Source organism: Rhizopus microsporus (assembly GCF_002708625.1).
Source record: "Rhizopus microsporus ATCC 52813 unplaced genomic scaffold scaffold_3, whole genome shotgun sequence".
Taxonomy (NCBI): domain Eukaryota; kingdom Fungi; phylum Mucoromycota; class Mucoromycetes; order Mucorales; family Rhizopodaceae; genus Rhizopus; species Rhizopus microsporus.
This window is the reverse complement of record NW_019671918.1, coordinates 633,246-653,084: the sequence shown is the minus strand read 5'-3', so window position 1 is coordinate 653,084 and position 19,839 is coordinate 633,246. Positions and strand designations below refer to the sequence as shown.

Genomic DNA, 19,839 nt, shown 5'->3' with positions numbered 1-19,839 from the left:
TATTCTACTCTTTATTGTATTAATTGCTATCCTCTCCCAAGTCTTCAATCACTGTTACTGTCGTCAAGGATGTCTCTGACTTGAACTCTTTTACAACTGGATCTCTCTTTTCTTCCTCTTTTTCTTCATCATCATCATCATCATCAAAATGATCTGGTTCATCAATACCAACTAAAAATAAAAGACCATCAATGAGCTGTTTATATTTGCTATTTGTCTTTTTTTTTTTTTTTTACCTCTCAACATGGCTGCCATTTCCTGTACATTTTTATCTGCAAGTCTTTGTCTTTCTTCTCTTGCTTCTCTACGACTACGTAGTTTTTCTTCTTTGGCCAATTTTGCATATTTTTCTTTTGTTTTATTCTTTCTTTCCAGTTTTCTTTTATGAAATCCAGTCAGATACTCTCTAATATGTTACTGATTAGTTTTTTTTCTGTGTTAATGATCAAAAGGCAAGATCGTACTGTCTTTTCTCTGGATCAAACTCTACATATTCCACTGTTTCTTGTTTTGCCTTTCTTTTTTTTGCATATATTTTACTTCCAGCAGATAAAATATCTGTATTCTTAACCTTTTTGCTCTTTGCTTTCATTACAATCAAAACTATAAATCTATTTGTTCTTTTCTATGCAGAAATAGTGAATAAAATAGCAAGGAAAAAAGCGGTCACACAAAGCCTCCCAGGGCAGCAATCCAAGAGAGAGAAAGAGGACGATGTTTTTGAAGCCCAGTCTGGCGACACACAAATAGTAATATAGTTACCCATCCTCCCCCTTTTTGCCCTCTCTCTCGTACACAACTATCTGGGAATATAGCAAAGGGATCCCACATCCAGATGTCTCTATAGATACATATCAGTGTATGACTTATCGTCCGTATTTCCTTTTGCAGAAATAATCTAGTCGAGATTACATTCAATAAAGTAAACCCTTTCTTTTTCATTCAGGGCCATATATACAAATGACCTTTGCAATGTAGTTTTACCAAAATATAGTTTATATCGGGTCAACGGAACTATAGGACAAATCTTTTTTTTTGGGATCACTATATAAACCATATGACAAGCAACTGCGCTTCTGTGACATTCAGCCCAGTGAAATAGGTACACGGTTGTAGAGATGACAGATATAAAGAATATAGAGCATACATATATTACCAAGCAACGTATTTATAGCCGTTTATGCTAATATGTTGTTACTCTACTATAGTTGTCACTGCTACTTTAGAAAAAGAGTTTCCAAAAATAAAGTTTGTATTGTGAAACGTTTACCTACTTTTTCAAGTCTTGGTGCCTTTTTTTCTTTTCTTTCTTTCTTTTATCTCTTCTTTTTATTACTTTTCTTGCAAAACCTATAAAAAAAGAAACGATGGCAGACTCACTTTCTTCGGGAGTCTCACAGGCTTTGCAAGTCTATACAAAAGGTACCAAGGCTTGGTTTGAAGATGAAGACGAAGCTTGGGTTTCAGCAACTGTCATTTCGAAAGAAGAGACTGATACAGGTGTCAAGATTACATTTGAAGACGATAAAGATTCAGGAAGGGTATGCCTTTCAACCTATTCAAAATAAGCAAGACTAATAAATATTAGCAACATATCTTTGAATCGACCTATGCAGTTTTAGAAAAGCAAAAAGGTGCTAATCTGCCGCCACTAAGGAATCCACCAAGATTAGAAAATATCGAAGACTTGACCAACCTCAGTTACCTTAACGAGCCTTCAGGTACACATACACAAATATTTATTTATTATAGTTTAACTTATTATTTTAGTCTTAAACACTATTCGTACTCGATACTTTCAGCGCAACATCTATACATACTCCGGTATCGTCTTGATTGCTGCCAATCCCTTTGCTAGTGTACCATTATATGAACCTGACATTATCCAACAATACTCGGGCAGAAGACGTGGTGAACTAGAACCTCACTTGTTTGCTATTGCTGAAGATGCTTACAGATGTATGGTCCGAGAAAAGACAAATCAGACAGTAGTCGTATCTGGTGAAAGGTAACTTTTTAGAAAAAGATATATAGCATTTATATTGATCATTATGTATAGTGGTGCAGGTAAAACAGTATCAGCTACACACATCATGAGATACTTTGCCACGGCAGATGATAAAGAATCAGGAAAGGTTAAGGAATCAGGAGGGATGACAGAAGTAGAAGAACAGATTATGGGTAAAATAATTAATAAATAAAAGCTAAGCCCAGTTGGCGATCAAAAAATACTTACACAAAAACATAGCCACCAATCCGATCATGGAAGCGTTCGGTAATGCAAAGACGACGAGAAACAACAACAGTTCAAGATTTGGTAAATACATCGAGGTAAATCATTTTTAGTTCTTAAAAACAATGAACTTATTGTGAATAGATTCAATTTGACAATAGAAATAATATCGTGGGTGCAAAGATCAGAACGTATCTTTTGGAAAGATCTCGTTTGATCTTTCAGCCAGAGACAGAAAGAAATTATCATATTTTTTACCAAGTAAGAAAGTAGCAAAAAATAGAGGCCTTGTATAAACTTTTTTTTTTTTTTTTCATAGCTCTGTCTTGGTGCTCCAATCAATGAACGAAAAAACCTCGAATTGGGTGACTGGACCAAGTTTCATTATCTTAATCAAAGTGGCACTGGTACAATTCCTGGTGTGGACGATGCAGCTGAATTCGAATTAACACAGAAATCACTCTCTCTCGTCGGTATATCTGTCGAGCAACAATGGCAAATCTTTAAGCTCTTGGCTGCTTTACTTCATATCGGTAATATCGAAGTCGGAGGTCGTACTGATGCCTCTATTGATGATAATCAATCTGCCCTTATTACCGCCACAAAACTGCTGGGCATCAAGACGTCCGAGTTCAAGAAATGGTTGACGAAACGACAAATCATTACAAGAAACGAAAAGATTGTAAAAAATCTGAGCATCGTGCAGGCTACGGTCGTTAGGGATTCTGTTGCTAAATATATCTATGCCAGCTTATTTGATTGGCTAGTCAAAGTTGTCAACGATAGTTTGTCTTGTCAGGAAGAAGGCAAGGTTCGCACATTCATCGGTGTCTTGGATATTTACGGTTTTGAGCACTTTAAGAAAAACTCATTTGAACAGTTCTGTATCAACTATGCTAATGAAAAGCTTCAGCAACAGTTCAATCAGCACGTCTTTAAGCTCGAACAGGAAGAATACGTCAAGGAAAAGATTGACTGGAAATTCATCGAGTTTAGTGATAATCAGAAATGTATCGAAGTGATCGAATCCAAGTTGGGTATTCTCTCACTTTTAGATGAAGAGTCAAGAATGCCTTCAGGAACAGATCAAGGCTTTTGTAACAAGTTATATGCTAGTTTCTCGGATCCCAGTTACAAGAATTACTTCAAGAAGCCTAGATTTTCAAACTCTGCGTTTACTGTTGTCCATTACGCTCATGAAGTAGAATATGACTCGGAAGGCTTTATTGATAAGAACAAAGATACTGTGCCTGATGAGCTTTTGTCCTTGCTACAAAATGCCGAATCTCCCTTCTTGGTGGATATGCTTCAGACGGCTACTGCTGCTGCTACAGCCGCTAGCCAAGAAATTAAGGTAAAAAAGAAAAAAAAATCAAATAATGATAATACTAATATGATAATAGCCTGCACCTGTTAAAAAAGCAGGTATGGCAGTAGCAAAGAAGCCCACATTAGGCTCTATTTTCAAAGTAAGCAAGAAACAAAAGAAAACTATGCAATGATTGAAAATTTACCTTGATTATCATTAGCTTTCGCTTATCAGCTTGATGGATACAATCAGCAAGACCAATGTTCATTACATTCGTTGTATCAAGCCAAACGAAGCCAAGGTTGCTTGGGGTTTTGAGCCCAACATGGTCTTATCCCAGTTACGTGCATGTGGTGTATTGGAAACCATCCGTATCAGTTGTGCAGGTTATCCTTCTCGGTGGACCTTTGCAGACTTTGCAGACAGGCAAGTGACTTTTTACTTGCATATTGCAAATAATAACATTTCTGTAGATTCTATGCGTTAGTCAATTCCAAATACTGGGATCCTAACCTTAATCCTGATGTGAATGAACTATGTCGTGTCATTTTAGAAAAGTATATTCCTGACAAGGACAAGTATCAAATCGGTCTTACCAAGATATTCTTCCGTGCAGGACAGGTACGTATATATACAAAAAAGGGAGCCAAAACCTCATACGATATTAGCTTGCTTATCTCGAAAAATGCCGAAGAGAAAGATGGGACGAATGCACGATTCTGTTACAAAAAAACATGCGTCGTTTTATTGTTCGTATCCAATACCTTCGCACGCTTGACCTCATTTCGCGTCTACAACGTGTGGCTCGTCAAAAGATGGGCGTCAGAAACCTAGAGATCGCCCGTCAGACAAAGGCAGCTATCAAGATTCAAGCCGAATGGCGCCGTTACATTCAACGTAAACGCTACTTACAGACCTGTGCCTTTATCGTCAAATTGCAAGCGGCCAGTCGTAGCCATATCACACGTAAACAGTTTGCGAATATTCGACAACACTTTGCAGCCATCAAGATTCAAAGCCTTCTCCGAGGTTGGGTTGTTCGTAAGCAGTACCATGCAAAACGAAACTATGTCATTCAACTTCAGACGTGTATTCGCCGTCGTCTGGCACGTCGACAGTTGCTTACACTTAAGCAGGAGGCTAGATCAGCCAATCACTTTAAGGAAGTGTCTTATAAGCTAGAAAGCAAGGTAGTCGAATTGACACAGAGCATAACACAACATAAAGAAGAAAAGGATCAATTACGTGTCAAAGCAAATGAATTGGAAATGCAAGTCAAGACATGGATTGATAAATATGACAAACTTGACAAGAAGGCCAAGGAGCTTGAAAAGACACTGGAGACACCGTCTGAATTAGAAGCCGAGTTAGAGACCCTGAAGAACGAGCGTATAACACTTCAGACAGACTACAAAAATTCACTGGAACGTATCAAGAAGCAAGAAACCGAAATTGCTCGATTGACTGAAGACTTGAACCGTCAAAAGGAGGAAATCTTCAAACTCAAACAGATGAGCAACCAACAGCAACTCCGATCTCCTGTGAGTCCAGGCGGCGCTTTTTCGTCGCCTGCAGATGAGGCGGATGTTGCGGACTTGAAGGCACAGATTGTGGCGCTCAAAGCACAATTATCGCAGTCGCTCAAGAACCACCCAAAGCGACAAGCATCCATGAATGCTTACCGTACCTTGTCTCCCCAACGTAATGACCGACGTGGTATTTCACCTGACCGTAACCGTTCACCTTCAGTCAATCCACGTGCAAGGTCGCCAAGCACGATGCGTCGTAGCAGCCTTGTGATGGTATCAGAAAGAAACGAAACCAAGGTGATTTATGCTGAGCCTGAACAAATGATACCCAAACAGATTGGTCAGCGTGGTAGCTTGGACGCAGACAAGGTGGGTAACCCAGAAGATGCAATGAACCAGCTTCTTCAGGAACACTGCGAGCTGTTGGAAGACGAAATGATTACAGGCTTGATACACTCTCTCAAGATTGTACCACCTGGAATGCAACAGCTCCCAACACGTGAAGAAGTCTTTTTCCCAGTTCATATCATTGGCAAATGTGTTACACAAATGTGGCGTTTAGGATACTTGGCAGAATCTGAGCAATTATTGTTCAGAGTGATGGACACGATTCAAAATGATTGCAGTGTAAGTTTAGACGAGATGTATAGAACATGGGTTAATGGTATACTAGTCGTTTACAGGAGAAGAGACGATTGTGCCCTGTGCTTACTGGTTATCGAATACACACGAGTTGCTTTCACTGGTTTATTCTGTTGAACAGGACCTTGAAAGAGAGATGCATTATAATTCTATTCATGGAAGACGAGCGGTCGGATGGCACGATTTTGAAAAACTGGTGTCTACAATGAAGTACGAATTACAGTGCTTGGAAGATAATCTTTATCATCACTGGTTGTCTGAATTGAAAAAGAAGTTGAACAAGATGGCCATTCCCGCCGTGATCGAGTCTCAGTCATTACCAGGCTTTATTTCCAGTGACTCTAATCGATTCTTTGGTAAAATACTCTCGGGCAACAATCAACCAGCTTTCTCTATGGACGATTTACTCAACTTTATGAACCGCATCTATCGTACAATGAAGAGTTATTATGTGGAACCTTATGTGATGGAACAAGTATTGACTGAGCTATTAAAGGTGATTGGAATCATTACCTTTAATGACCTTGTCATGAGACGTAATTTCAATTCGTGGAAGCGAGGTAAGTATTTTATTCCAGGTTTTATTCATGAATTAACAAAAAATGTAGCTATGCAAATACAATACAATGTAACTAGATTAGAAGAATGGTGCAAGGCTCACGACGTATCTGAAGCGACGAATAAATTAGAACATTTGACTCAAGCAACAAAACTACTACAATTAAAGAAAGCAACCATTGACGATATAAAGAATATTTATGAAGTTTGCTGGTGTTTGGCGCCGACACAAGTACAAAAATTGATACAAAATTATACTGTCGCAGATTATGAGGTATTAATATATGAAAAAAGAGCTATATTTAGATTTTAACTTTTTTTATAGGACCCAATTAGTAATGAAATCCTGAGGGCAGTGGCATCTCGTGTGAGTAGTAGCAATACCGAAGATATCTTGTTACTCGATAATACTTCACTTGAAGAAAGTGATTATGATCAACCTGAACCTCATCATGTTGATATAAATTCATATATTCCTGACTATGTAAGTTGATACTAAAAAAAAAAAAAGAAAACGTCGCTAATGAACCATAATCTTAGTTAAATATACAACATGTTCAAAGGTTGGTTGCCTTGGCTAACCTATCTGAACAACGTAAACCTCAGCGAATGGACTCTATTTAGTTGTAATATTTGTACAAATGAAACGTGATAAATATTCTTTGACCCAATAAACTTTTTATCGGAATAACTTAAATTATCCATATTGGGAATTAGGCAACCGTAACTATAAATAATAGCTTAATAGGAAATAAGAAACAGAAAAAAAAGGGTTTTTTCTTCTTTTCTTCTTCTTTATACAATCATGTCTGAACCTTTACCTCCTGGATGGGAAGCGCGTCAAGCACCCAATGGTCAATAGTAGGTTTTTCTATTTGGTGGTATCTGGATTCTAAACAATCTCTAGTTACTTTATCGACCACAGCACACAAACAACCACTTGGGAAGACCCTCGTCAACGTAATCGCGGATATCAAGCCCCTCCTCCTCCTCCTGGTCAGTATGGTGCCTATCCTCCACAGCAACCATCTTACGGCGGTTATCCTCCCCAACAAGGAGGTTACCAACAACCCGGATACCCACCTCAACCATCGGGTTACCCACCAGCACCTCAGCAACAACCCGGCTACTCTCCTCCACCTCAACAAGCTTACCCTCCTCCACCTCAACAACAACAAGCTTATCCTCCCCCACCTCAACAACAGGCTTACCCTCCCCCGCCTCAACAGCAGCAAGCCTACCCTCCTCCAGAACAACAAAAAGGTGCTTATCAACCTTATACTACTTCACCTTATACTCCTCCTCCTCCTCAGCAAGGTTACCCCTCTCCTCAGGGCTATGTCTCTCCTTCTCCTCAGCAACCAGCCAAGAAACCTGGCTTGTCTAACGGTATGAAATTAGCAGGCGCTGCTGCTGCCGCAGGTTTGGTTGGTTTTGGAATTTCTGAAGTCATCAATCACGAAGAACAACAGAGTGAACGTATTGAAAGACTCGAACGAGAAGAACGCGAGGATCACTATAGTAAGTTTTGACAAAGAAAAGCGTTAACAAAAGTGTGACACATGTTTTCCTTTTAGGAGAACAGCCAAGTTATAACAGTGGTTATAATGGCGGTGGTGGTGGTTATGGCGGAGGTGAATATGGTGGTGAATATGGTGGCTATAACGGTGGAGGTACAACCACGGTCATTAATGAAGACGGCGGTTGGTTTGGACGAGATAAACAAACCATCATTCAAACAGGTAAACAAAATTAAGAAATAACAAATAACAAAAAACTAATGTTTGAGGGGGGATTATGTGTAGATCAATATGGAGACACTACAGTTATAGAAAAGAAGGATGGTTGGTTCCATGATGAAACAACAGGTAAAATATTAAGATTAGAGTTCTATAGTTAATAACACCTTTGTAGTTACCGAGACGGATGCATATGGTAATACAACCGTGGAAGAAGAATCAAGTTGGTTCTAAGGATACCAATTTTGTGTGTGAAAGGATATGAAGCATATAAAAACTTTAATATATGCGTTACATATTTTTTTCTTTTGACAAATAAAAAAAATGCATGCAGTGTCAATAACTTGTTTTTATTATTATTATTATTATTATTATTTACAAAAGAGAGTAGGATCTTGCCTTGTCTAGAATGCTAAGGGGTTATGCGGCATGAATCCATATTTCTACCGCCAATGGGTATAGACAATTCAGATAGCATACTTTGAATGGAAGGTAAACGTAGCGGTGGCTGTTTCGTCTGGTTATCAATTGGCTGTAGTAAGAAAGGGGTAGGAGAGGATGGAGATATACTTGGTGAAATAGGTAATCCTCTCATTTGTGTTGCTTGACTTGCTAATAAATGTAAATTATGATCTGGTTGCTGCGATGGTAATGGTAATATTCTTTCTTTTTCTTCGAGTAATTTGGATTTTTTAAGGACATGGTTGTAGTGGAAATAAACTCGCTTTCGTTTGTTATTTTCCGTGTAAGGGAATGCTTTCTCTGTTGATGCTTTCTTACTGGACCTTGTGGTTGTAGTTGATGCCTTTATATTCTTGATGGTCTTTGTATTATTATTGTTATTATTATTATTAGTAGAGTGAAAGATGGCTTGGAGTTGACGTGTTTCAATAATTGCTTGCTGTTGTTGCCTTATTTTTTCCACGGATTTTAGAGTTTGAAACATGGCTGAATCTGGTTGATAATCACGGATATCTGTAGATAGCCACTGATGTAAGATGGTAGATAACTGAATGGTTGTTGTCGTAATAGGTCTATATTGCTTACTGGCTTCTGATGACCTATATTTAACTTGTTAACATGAATTCAGAGGCAATCCTTTTAGTTATTTACGTGCGCCAGGTCAGTTTCATGTTCTCTTTCTCCTTTGAATGAGCTGTCTTTGCAGATACAGAAGGCACAAAAAGCCATTCATTCCCTGACAAAGGCTTCAAATCCAAATCGACGTGATTTTTCGTCTTGTAAGGAGCAGGTAATGCCATATGCCACTGATCATATTCAATACACTTGAGTAGTGGAGCTGCAATTTTACCCATCATCTCCTCCACAGTCAATTTACAAAGCTCAGCTAGGTAAAAATAATTGAAACATCGTGCTATTTGTATTACGGTACGTGTCATCACAAAGGTACGACCATCCTTTATATTTTTTAAAAAATGATGCGGATTTGCCTTGAATAATTGTTTCAAGTAGTGTGCTTTGGTGTTTAATTGATTATTAAAAAATAAGGCATTCATGTCTTCCAGACAAAAATAAGATGCATTAGAGGTTGAATAAATGCAAAATGGTTTTAAATAATAATGTCCCAAGACAACACAGGTCGTCATGTTTAAAAGTGATAAAAAAAAAATTAGAAAAAGGGAAAAAAAAGAAAAAGATGCACTTTGCAGACTCACACACACATATATACACGCACATACATACACACACCTACACACTTACACACACACGCTCCACAAGTACACACACATATATATATTTATATATACATATATATATTTATATACATGTATATATGTACAAATATATATCCTAATGTATGTATGTCGATTACACCTTTACAGTCATTTTATAATGATAAACGCAGGAAAGCAAATCATAAATTAAGGAGAGGAAGAAGGGAGCAGACAGACAGAGAGAGAGGGGGGAAACATGTATACCAAAAGAATAAAAAAAAGAAGAAATGACAGAAGCAGATATCATACTTACATACTCTGTCATGAACTTCCCCTCTTTATTCAGTACTTTGGTCATTCTTCATTGTATAAGGGGCGGTAACGCAAATTACCCCTTAAACATAAACATTATGCCCCCGTTAGTTGACAAAAAGAGTAAAATACACAGGAAATTGAACTATTGTTTCAGCTATCCTCAATTTGCGTTTCAGGTTGAAGAAAATGAAAAAAAGTAAATTTTAAGGGGGAAGAAAGTGGGGGGGGGCAATAAGCCACTTGGTATTTTGTTGTTGTTTTTATTTCTACATAAACTATGTCATCTGAAGATGAAGACATTGACTTGAATGACGAAGTAGCTTCTCAAGTAGACACCATCACTGACGACGGAGGTGATATCGTAGACATGGATGGTATTATTTGTCTCTTGCTTATATCTCCTTAACAGTTACTCCTGATAATAACATATCACTTTTATCTCCCTTTAGATCCCCTTCCTTCTGCTCGGAACTCACCTGCGACATCACCAGTACAACTTGATGCAGACACAAGACAAGCTGATTTAAAAATAAATTCAGAGCTATTATCATGTGCTTCTTATGACTGTGTACCTTTAGTAAGTATATTTATGAACAAAAGGAACGTCTTCTTGGTAACCGTATGTGTCAATAGGTTGCTGCGATACACCCTTATCCTGTCTTCAGCTTAGCAGCCACCCGTAACTATAAATGGATCCTGACTGGTTGTGAAGATGGTTATATCAGAAAGTGGGACTTTTTCACGTCCATGAATGGAAAGACATCATTAGCACAAGCACTTCGGCATCAACATGTTGAATCCGTTGTTTATGTAAGCATATGAGTTTTATGGCTGCATATCAATTAATTCATTTATAACAGACAGGTGTATTAAGCTCATGGTGGGAAAATAATGAACAATCAGGTATATTACCTCCATTCTGTTGCTTGTGGAATTTTCCACTTATATTTTTCTAGAAGATGTGCCTGGTGAAAGTAAATTATCAGCTGCCTATAGTCTCGCGCTCCATTCCGAAGCGCTATGGGCGCTGCAGGGTTGCGAGAATGGGTCTATCAATCTAGTGACAGTGAGGCATGATGAGGGGAAATGCCATCATGTGCTACGGAAGCATACAGCCCCGGTCTCTGTCCTGATGATCACGCCTGATGAAACGGGTGTAATCAGTGGCTCTTGGGATAAATCAGTCTATGAGTGGGATCTCAATCAGGGTGCTATCATCCGTTCTTATGATGGCCATAGTTCTCAGTTATCATCAGCTGAATACCAACCTATTTACACACCCGAGGATGTTGATTATACTTGGGACAAAAAGAACCCAAATATCTTTTTGACCACCAGTGTAGATGGTGGGTGTTTCATTTGGGACAAACGAGAGAAAGATCCTAGAAAGCTACCATTGCCTAATGGCACACCTCCTTGGTGCTCAAGTGTAAGTGTCTTGTTTTTTCTTATTTGTTTGCTAATAATGCGATTTTAGGGATGCTGGAGTGCAGATGGCACCAAAATATATGTAGGCAGAAGAAATGGCACAGTGGATGAGTATGACTATGCCTCACAGAAGCGAATCAGAAGCTTCCGTATGCCAACAAACTCTGGACCTGTTTATTCTGTTAAAAGTATGCCTAACGGAAAACAGATTGTGTGGTATGTGTATGTGTGTGTATGTTTACGAGGCTAATTCATTCCTCCCTTTTTATTAATGCAGTGCATCCAATGATAACATTCGTTTATGGGACACAAGCATAGACTCAGCTTTTACCATTGGATCCGAAATGTCCGACTCAAAGTTGACAAAAACTACATCAACGATTCCATTTACAATCCTACCTGGTCATCATGGAGGAGCTGTGTCTCAGATGTCGATTAACCCTACTTGTAAATATATGGTGACAGCCTCAGGTAACAGAGGCTGGGAGGGCGCTTCTACCAATGTCTGTTTATTTTATGATATTTTGCCTGTTTCATAATACCCGCCTTTTTTTTTGACGAACAACCCGAGAATTTGGGTCCACCAATAAAACAGCCCGCAGAATTAATAGGGCTATCCTAAAGGATGGTTCACTTCTAAAACACCTCCTTTTTTGTTGTTTATTTATTTGTTTACTATGGACGGTCATTCGGAAGAGTTTATTTTAACCAACCCTATTCCAACGACTTCGGGCAAAATTCGAGGATTCAGAGATGAGACGAATCAGGTACATGCCTTTATTGGCATTCCTTATGCCAAACCGCCTACTGGTTCTCTTCGATTTCGGCCTACAGTTCCACTCGATACTCCTGACACGGAACGCATTTGTACAGCATACCCACCCTCTGCTCCACAGACCAATATGCCATTCGATACGCTCATGTGTGTCGAGATCAATTACCAGTCCGAAGACTGTCTTTATATGAATATCTGGCGACCTGCATCAGCTGCCACTGATAATGCAAAACCAGTCATCGTCTGGTTTCACCCAGGTGCATGCTTGAGGTACAAAATCAATCTTTATCAATCAATGTGTAACTTTTTTGTTTCTCAGTGGAAGTTGCAGTCAGCCGTTTTGGGATGGAACCCATCTTGCTAAAAACGATGTGATTGTTGTTAATTTCAATTATCGGTTAGGAGCTTTAGGTTGGATGTCAATGGATCATCTTTCTTCGGAATTAAAAGGAAGTGCTAATTTGGGTCTTTTGGATCAAATTAGTAAGTTTTTGTTATGCACAAAGGAAAAAGAATTAAAATTAAAAATAGCTGTATTGAAATGGGTACAAAAGAACATATCGTCATTTGGAGGCGATCCTAATAACATTACCGCATTTGGGTCTTCTGCAGGAGGTATAAAGCTTGTTATATGATAAATTTGCTTTATTAAACAATTATTTAGCCGCCTGTATCATGTCTGTCATTCTTTCACCCAACACAGCAGGACTTTTTCATCGCGTCATCTTGCAATCTCCACCCATGTTTATGACAAGTCCTCAAGACTGGGCTGAATTCAAAGGCACAGTCTTTGCTCGATCTCTGGGCCTAGGCACATCCAACCTCCTGAGTGATCTACAATCGATCGAGGTTGAAACCTTTTTAGAGTCACAAACCTTCATGACAACTTGGCCCAACTTTCTTGAAGGACTGGCACCTATCAGTAGTAGCGTTGACAACTACCTCCTGCACGACACGCTCATTGAATATTTCTTTCATCGGCCTCTGCCCGCAGGCTACGAGCAACTCGAGATCATAATGGGTTATACAAGAGACGAATTCAACTTCTTTTTTCCATTCTTGCCCAACTTTCAAGAGATGGACGAGTCCATGTTTGTCCGTACTTATTTTACTCATGTCTTTGGCCACAAAAATGCAAGAAGAGCATACGAGATTTATAAGCAGGAAATTGTACCTCCCATGTCACCGCCCTCAGAGATCGCACGGTACATGTGCTCAGATGTTATGTGCCGTATAGCAACCCTACTAACATCAGAAAACTTGGTAAAGCACGGACACAAGGTATACGTCTATCAGTGGGATTATGAATCAAACGATGTCCAGAACGTGATTAAGGCTGCGCACATGGTCGACTCGATCTTTTCTTGGGATAACTTGGTCTATTGGACAGACAACCCTTTCCTTGGTCCTGGTGATGAGTACGAAAGAGATAGGATCGCAAAACAGATATCTCGTTCCATCGTTCGGTTTGCAAAGACAGGAAATCCTAATCATGACGGTATACCTCTCTGGCCTGCGCACAGTCTAGAAGAAAGAAGCGCTATAGTATTCGATCGAGAAGTTCGAGTTGAAGATAACATGTATCAGACAGGTGTTCATCTCTGGAAGACGATACTCAAAGATTACGTTACGAATTCTTTATTTCCCATCAAACCTAAAACAAAAGATATGCCCAAGGATGATGCCTCGGAAGGCATAAACAAGAGACGAAGAGTTGATGAATCATAAAAAAGAAAAAAAGAAAGGCCCTTTATTAATTTAAAAAAGTAGAATAAATAAGACATCTTTGTATGTATAGAAATATGTATAAAAGCGACTTTCATAAATATATTACACTTGTATGATTTACTGTTTCTGCTTTGATTGATATTGATCAAAGGGAATAATCTGCGGTTCCTGTTGATCTTTTGTATGGCCGTGTTGTTCATGGTATCGAAGTCCATTTGCTGTTCTATAGGCTTTTTTACAATTCACTACTGTACATCGGTAGGGTTTATCCTCTCCAAGTAGATTTGAATGACCATGACCTGTGGTTCCCTTGGCATCTTTTAGATGGTACTGAAGCCCATTGATATTCTTGTACTTCTTTGCGCAATTTGCCATGGCACATCGGTAGGGTTTGTCGATGCCTTCTAAATTTGGATGTGCTTTCTTCATATGATAGAATAATGCCGTAGATGACGGGAACTCTGCATAACAGCCAGGTATATCACATCCGTAAGGTGTAAGTCCATCCTTGAATTCATCATCCATTTGATTGCTAGGCGCAGCTGTGTAATGTATTAGGACATCATTACTACTGTTGTTGTTTGGATTGCTGTTGTGCATGGTTGATGTCGCTGTAGCCGCATTGTTATTACTGGTAGTATTAGAAAGTAACTGTGTCATTGTACTGGTATGTGTGGTATTTACTGTAGGTGCCATGTTGGCATTATGCGTTGTAGTTGTTGAATTTACAAGATGGTCATTATTATATGCTGGGTTATTATTTAACAGAGAGGTATTATTGTTATTATTGTTACAAAATGGTTGTAATCGCTGAGAGTCGGACTTGGCCAATGTATGGTTCACGAATGGTATATTCACTTGTTTGTCTTTTTTCATCTGCATCATCCTCTGTAGTTTTCTCCATCGATTTCTGCAATGTAGGCCTGGCCTACCTTCAAAGAAATAGGCAATTTTTTGCCACTGTGATCCATACTCTTCGTATTTTTCCATTAGTCTCTTATCCTCTTCAGCTGTCCACTCTGATCGATCGATACTTGGATCCAAACTTTCTCTCCATCGTTTGGCGCATTGATCATCTGTTCTGCCTTCGAGCATATCGGCAATTTTACTCCATTGGTTTGGGTATTTGCTGACTCCTTCTCTCAACAACTGGTCTTCTTCATCTGTCCAGGCGCCCTTTCGAAGGGAAGGATCAAGTGAGTGAAACCACCGTTTTCGACAGTTCTTATTGGTTCGTCCCGGAACACAGGCTGCAATCTTGCTCCACTTTTCAGTCTTGTCACCATAAAGCTGTACAGCAAGTCGAAGCAGGTTATCTTCCTCTGGTGTCCAAGGTGCACGTTCTCTAGAAGGTCGTGGTGAGCCCTTGAGCGGTTTTTTAGAGGCTAATAAATAAGTGTGATGATTGGCAGAAGGATGGTTCTGTAAAGGTGCAATCTTGATAGGTGTAGCATTGAGTGGTGGTAATGTATTGATTGTTGTCTTGGCTATTAAAGGGGAAGGATGAACGTGCCCACTGTTGCTACTACTACCTTGCAAGATAGAATCATAAATTGAGCTTTCTTGAGCCAGACTGCTGACTATATCTTGTTCTGAATTTATCTATTTTGATTAATAAGAAAAAATCAGGATTATACTTGCCATACGTACACCAATTGATATGTTAACAAAAGACTTACAGTATGAAAAGAATTGAAAGTCTGTAGTTCGTTTCTATTGTTGTTATTGTTGTTATTATTGTCCTGCATGAGATCTTGGCATGACGTAGGATCAAACGTGTTATGAGTATGTTGATCAAATGTCGTAGGATAACGAATGGTAAATTCATTGGCTAATTGACTGAAATGTTCGTCCTGTTGTTGACAGTCAAAGTAAATAGGTTTCCCATCCTGTTCTGTTTGACCAGAAGAATGTTCAAAGGAATAGATCTGTTGATACTAGAGACAAAATTAAGGATGGAACGTAAATTTATTAAATATTTGTTATTACCATTAACAGAACTCGTTGCTGTTTCACAATCAAAAAAATTGAGTAGGAAGAGAGAAAAAAAAAAAAAAAAAAAAAAAATCAATTTGTGTGGAGAAAAAAAAGATCTTCAGCTAAAAAAAGGGGGTACTTCAATTTTGAGTGATGACGCTTCTGCGGGGTTGTAATCATCCAAAGGTATAATTTTTTTGGGTATCTTTTTGCTTGTGTGAAAGATCATTCCATAGTTGGTGAGTTTATGACAACAATGAAATGTTTGAGTAGATCTTTTTCATTTTACAAATTGTACAAATCCACATGCCCTTTTATTATTACATTTTTTACTTTTTATCATATAATACAAATTTTAGACATATCATGCCCATATTGCCTTTGGATTGATGATTATGCCTGCTTGTCTGATATACTGTTTAATGCGATGATCTTCGGCCTTCTCTACCTTTGCCAAAGCTGTTACGTCCTCTTTGCGAACTGCCTTGTTGACTTCCCTGTGGACTATGACTCTTTGCAAAGCTTTGCCAATTGGCAGTTGCCTTGTCGTCGTTACTTTCGCCATCTTTTTGTTTGCTACCATTATTGCTTCCTTGCTTCCATTGTCTACCATACTTTTGATCACGCTTGCCTCGTTTCCATTGGCCACTTCGTTCTCTTTCACTTCTGCCCTCTTTCTTAGTGCCTTCTGCTTCTTGACTCTTGACATCATAGTCTTCTGCCCATTCATTCGCGCCCCATTTTACATTCTTGTCAGTAGAATTGTCCGTGTCTTCTTTCTTGTCTTTATTATCTGTTTGCTCCTCAGCATTTTCCCAACTAATTTTTCTCCAGGATTCATCTTGTTCTTTTGTATTCACTGCTACATCATCCCAGCCACTTGACTCTATCTCTTCCTTGATTACTTCATGAATACCATTTGTCTTTCCATTTTCCTTTGTTTCTTTCGTTTGATCTTCAACTTTTTCTGTGTGCACATTTGTTTGTTCCGTCTTCCCATTGAGTTGATTGATACTTGATTCATTCTGTTTATTACCTTGGGGAGCCTCTATTTGTATTTTTGTATATTGTTCTGTTTGCTTTTCTGGTTGCGTATTTGCTTCTTGTTTTTGATCTTGCTTCATATTTGCCTCTTGATCATCTTTTTGTCTATCTTGCTTGTCTGTGCTTTGCTTTTGTTTCTTGGGCTCACTTGTTTGCTTTGATTCTGTAGAGGATGCCACATTAGAAGCATCTTCTGCATCCGCAAACTGATCAAGGTTATCGAATGTAAATTTCTTCTCTTGTCGTGGACTTGTTAAGGATGTAAATATACCATTAGTTGCTTGAGATGCCAAGGACCTTGATGTATTAAGAATAGGAGATAGTACTTGTTTTTCTAGCTTCTCAACTTGTATACCCTTTTCACCACTCTCTTGCTTCTCGGTCTGTATATTCTTTTCATCATTCTCTTGTAGGCTGATTTGCAAATTCTTCTGCTTGTTATCTTGACCACTTTCCAAATTAGTAGTAACCGTAGATACTTCCTCAGGTTGAGGTTTATCTTGAGACTTATTTTCTGGGGCAGTGGGTTCTGCGGGGCATGATGTACTTGTTGTCGTAAAGGGAGTGGGGCCCATAAATCCTCCAGGGACAACGTTTGGCATCATGAAAGGGTATAAGTGAGCAGTATCTATCATACTTGTATAAGGCATCATAATCCAAACTTGTGGGGAATGCTCCATAGGTTTTGGCTGAATTTCGGCTGTAGGGAATGGCTGATGCTGTAAACCAGTTTGTTTGATTAAATCTTTAATCGCACTTGAGATATATTTGAATGTTGTTTTGAACCCAGGACCAACAGGCTCATCTCGCTCACGCGTAAGTGCCGTGATAATATCAAGTATGATTTGGCTGTTTGCACTCTTCAGTTTCTCATCGGATCCAACAGCATACAAGGAAGCAGTGATTAACTTGTCACAGAGATATCTTACAGCTAAAGGTTCAAGTGCAGGATATTTCTCAGAAATGATGCCAAAGTAACCTTGTTGAGCTAATCGAACGAGATAAAAGAACTGAAGGGTTGAGAAAAAGTCTTGCTCTTTATAAAACTTTTTAGGTTTGTAACCAACGGCGTCTTCTTTCATGGCTTCTAATCTTGCAATCAATTTCTTATTCACTGCATATTCCTCAACAACTTGATTTTCTTCTTCAGTTGGAATATGACCCATATCTTTTTTTGCTAATATCCTATATGCTTCACGCTATTGATATATTAGCTTCAAATGTTGTCGTGTTTATATTATACAAAACACTTGCCACTTTCTCTCTCAAAGATTCAATTTCATTGTCAAGAAACTTTTCTGTAAACTTCCTTTTAGCTTGAAGAGGAACTGCCATGTCAACTATGTCTGATCTATTTTAAAGGAAAAAAGGAAAAAAAGAAAAAGAGACAGGAAAATGCAGGAGCTGTTGCTTTTGTTTTTGTTTAAACTCAGATTACGTATGCTTTTAGCGAATACGTTTTAACTTCTATTGGGCGAGCGATTATAGTACATTTTTCCCGCCTAAGGCAGGTCAAAAAGGGAAGGAAAGTGGTAGCTAAAAACAGCCCTTTTGGGACCAAAGATAGAAATTCTGTGGAAAGAGTGAATGGGATCAAGTGTAAGTCACGCTAGCGAGAAGGAGAGGAGGAGCTATTCGAAATGTCTTTACCCGAGGTGAGTAGGCGGAAGTTTAGCGTGATGTAGGTGATCGAGTTCGTATAGGATTATACATATAAATGGCCAACTGAGGATTCATAAGAATGTTATGCTAAAGGGATGGGGTTTTCTGATAGGTAACATATTTAAAAGGGAGGATAATGGGTCAGAAATAGTTCCGGACATCATGAGTCGACGGTGATTTCTGATTAATATCAATGTAATTATGACTGTTGAAAAAGTCACTGTAGTAAGTCAACCAACTACTTATAAGATCCAAAGAAATACAGTCGAGCTTTTCTGCCTAATCATTTGTCTATTAGACATTGCTGATATTGTCATCGAGCATTGTTATATTGAAAGAGAGATGTTTCTGCTATTTGCTTCTCATAATACCCACATTTCACTATTCGTGGTAATGGCAAAACATAATAGATACCAATTTTAAAGAATAATGACGCATTGACCAAGATAAGATCCAAAACAGAAGAGAAGAGAATAAAGAACAACATCGTTGTTCATTAACTCGTGGTTCAAGTACAATAATGGCACCCAAATCAACCAAGAGATCATATTCAGAATATTGATTAACTATTCATATGCTTGAAAAGTTCAATTCGTACCTTGTTGGTCCATAAAGCGTCTCATAGGTAACACTTGTTTTTCATGTGTCATTTATTAAAATACTCATGAATATCACAATTTACTTATAAAATATGAAATATTAACTTAAAGAATAAAGCACCAGAAAACATAATATTATATCCTATTTAACATATATTAGCTTTCTTCATCTAAACAATAACAGAGACTCATCGGTTTGAAACGTTTCATGATAAAGTTGGGTTACCCGTTACTATTTATGGAAAGGACTACAGGGTCAGAATAAAGCTTGAGAAATTCAGTCTTTAATCCTATTGCCCAATTTTGTCCGACAATGGATGAATTATGTCAGAAAACTAAAGAGGGATGAAGACAAACTCTATTGTTAAAATGAGTTGTTTATGCGAATGGAACCTCAACAAGATAAAAAATAAAAAAAAAAAAAACTGTGGTATGATCAAAAGGCTTAGTCAAGTCATTGATTAAATATGAAACATCACAACAATGCGTTACATTTACCACAAGACAATAAACAGAAAAATGATATATGGACAATAGAAAGTTTCTTACCAGAGACTTGCCAACATATATAAACTATTCTTCAATAGACGTGCTCTTGGATCAAGTTAAAAGTTAGGTTGTCGTC

General features: G+C 38.3%; 8 protein-coding genes across 8 annotated transcripts; 4 read left to right on the top strand and 4 right to left on the bottom strand.

Annotated features, from left to right (window-relative positions):
• Positions 1-19: 19 nt before the first annotated feature.
• Positions 20-592, bottom strand: RHIMIDRAFT_248519 (uncharacterized protein; the record flags this gene model as incomplete). Its single annotated transcript, XM_023610530.1, has 3 exons — positions 20-171; positions 237-406; positions 465-592. The coding sequence occupies 3 exons, from the start codon at positions 590-592 to the stop codon at positions 20-22; spliced, it is 450 nt and encodes a 149-aa protein (XP_023469046.1).
• Positions 593-1,367: 775 nt separating this feature from the next.
• On the top strand, positions 1,368-7,027 carry RHIMIDRAFT_307810 (uncharacterized protein; the record flags this gene model as incomplete). Its single annotated transcript, XM_023614540.1, has 15 exons — positions 1,368-1,541; positions 1,589-1,721; positions 1,771-2,008; positions 2,060-2,181; positions 2,249-2,331; positions 2,378-2,494; positions 2,553-3,587; positions 3,637-3,702; positions 3,763-3,968; positions 4,016-4,163; positions 4,211-5,698; positions 5,745-6,273; positions 6,322-6,545; positions 6,597-6,755; positions 6,812-7,027. 15 exons carry the CDS (start codon positions 1,368-1,370, stop codon positions 6,893-6,895), a joined length of 4,806 nt encoding a protein of 1,601 aa, XP_023469045.1. The 3' UTR covers positions 6,896-7,027.
• On the top strand, positions 7,000-8,348 carry RHIMIDRAFT_289767 (uncharacterized protein). Its single transcript, XM_023613672.1, has 5 exons — positions 7,000-7,132; positions 7,179-7,792; positions 7,849-8,013; positions 8,077-8,139; positions 8,186-8,348. The coding sequence occupies exons 1-5, from the start codon at positions 7,077-7,079 to the stop codon at positions 8,242-8,244; spliced, it is 957 nt and encodes a 318-aa protein (XP_023469044.1). The 5' UTR covers positions 7,000-7,076; the 3' UTR covers positions 8,245-8,348.
• RHIMIDRAFT_302715 (uncharacterized protein) lies at positions 8,164-9,617 on the bottom strand (the record flags this gene model as incomplete). The annotated part of the gene is made up of 2 exons (XM_023614393.1): positions 8,164-9,071; positions 9,124-9,617. 2 exons carry the CDS (start codon positions 9,615-9,617, stop codon positions 8,423-8,425), a joined length of 1,143 nt encoding a protein of 380 aa, XP_023469043.1. The 3' UTR covers positions 8,164-8,422.
• Positions 9,618-10,664: 1,047 nt separating this feature from the next.
• RHIMIDRAFT_198875 (WD40 repeat-like protein) lies at positions 10,665-11,968 on the top strand (the record flags this gene model as incomplete). Its single annotated transcript, XM_023606326.1, has 5 exons — positions 10,665-10,811; positions 10,862-10,904; positions 10,988-11,430; positions 11,479-11,645; positions 11,707-11,968. Coding segments are annotated over 5 exons (1,062 nt in total), but the record flags the coding sequence as incomplete, so codon positions are not given.
• Positions 11,969-12,106: 138 nt separating this feature from the next.
• On the top strand, positions 12,107-13,932 carry RHIMIDRAFT_248514 (alpha/beta-hydrolase; the record flags this gene model as incomplete). Its single annotated transcript, XM_023610529.1, has 4 exons — positions 12,107-12,474; positions 12,524-12,687; positions 12,736-12,819; positions 12,869-13,932. The coding sequence occupies 4 exons, from the start codon at positions 12,107-12,109 to the stop codon at positions 13,930-13,932; spliced, it is 1,680 nt and encodes a 559-aa protein (XP_023469041.1).
• An 858-nt stretch (positions 13,933-14,790) lies between these two features.
• RHIMIDRAFT_180376 (uncharacterized protein) lies at positions 14,791-15,111 on the bottom strand (the record flags this gene model as incomplete). Its single annotated transcript, XM_023605779.1, has 1 exon — positions 14,791-15,111. A coding segment is annotated over one exon (321 nt), but the record flags the coding sequence as incomplete, so codon positions are not given.
• Positions 15,112-16,217: 1,106 nt separating this feature from the next.
• Positions 16,218-18,315, bottom strand: RHIMIDRAFT_311405 (uncharacterized protein). The gene is made up of 2 exons (XM_023614726.1): positions 18,208-18,315; positions 16,218-18,152 (listed from the first exon to the last, which is right to left on the bottom strand). Exons 1-2 carry the CDS (start codon positions 18,286-18,288, stop codon positions 16,329-16,331), a joined length of 1,905 nt encoding a protein of 634 aa, XP_023469039.1. The 5' UTR covers positions 18,289-18,315; the 3' UTR covers positions 16,218-16,328.
• Between the last annotated feature and the right edge of the window lie 1,524 nt (positions 18,316-19,839).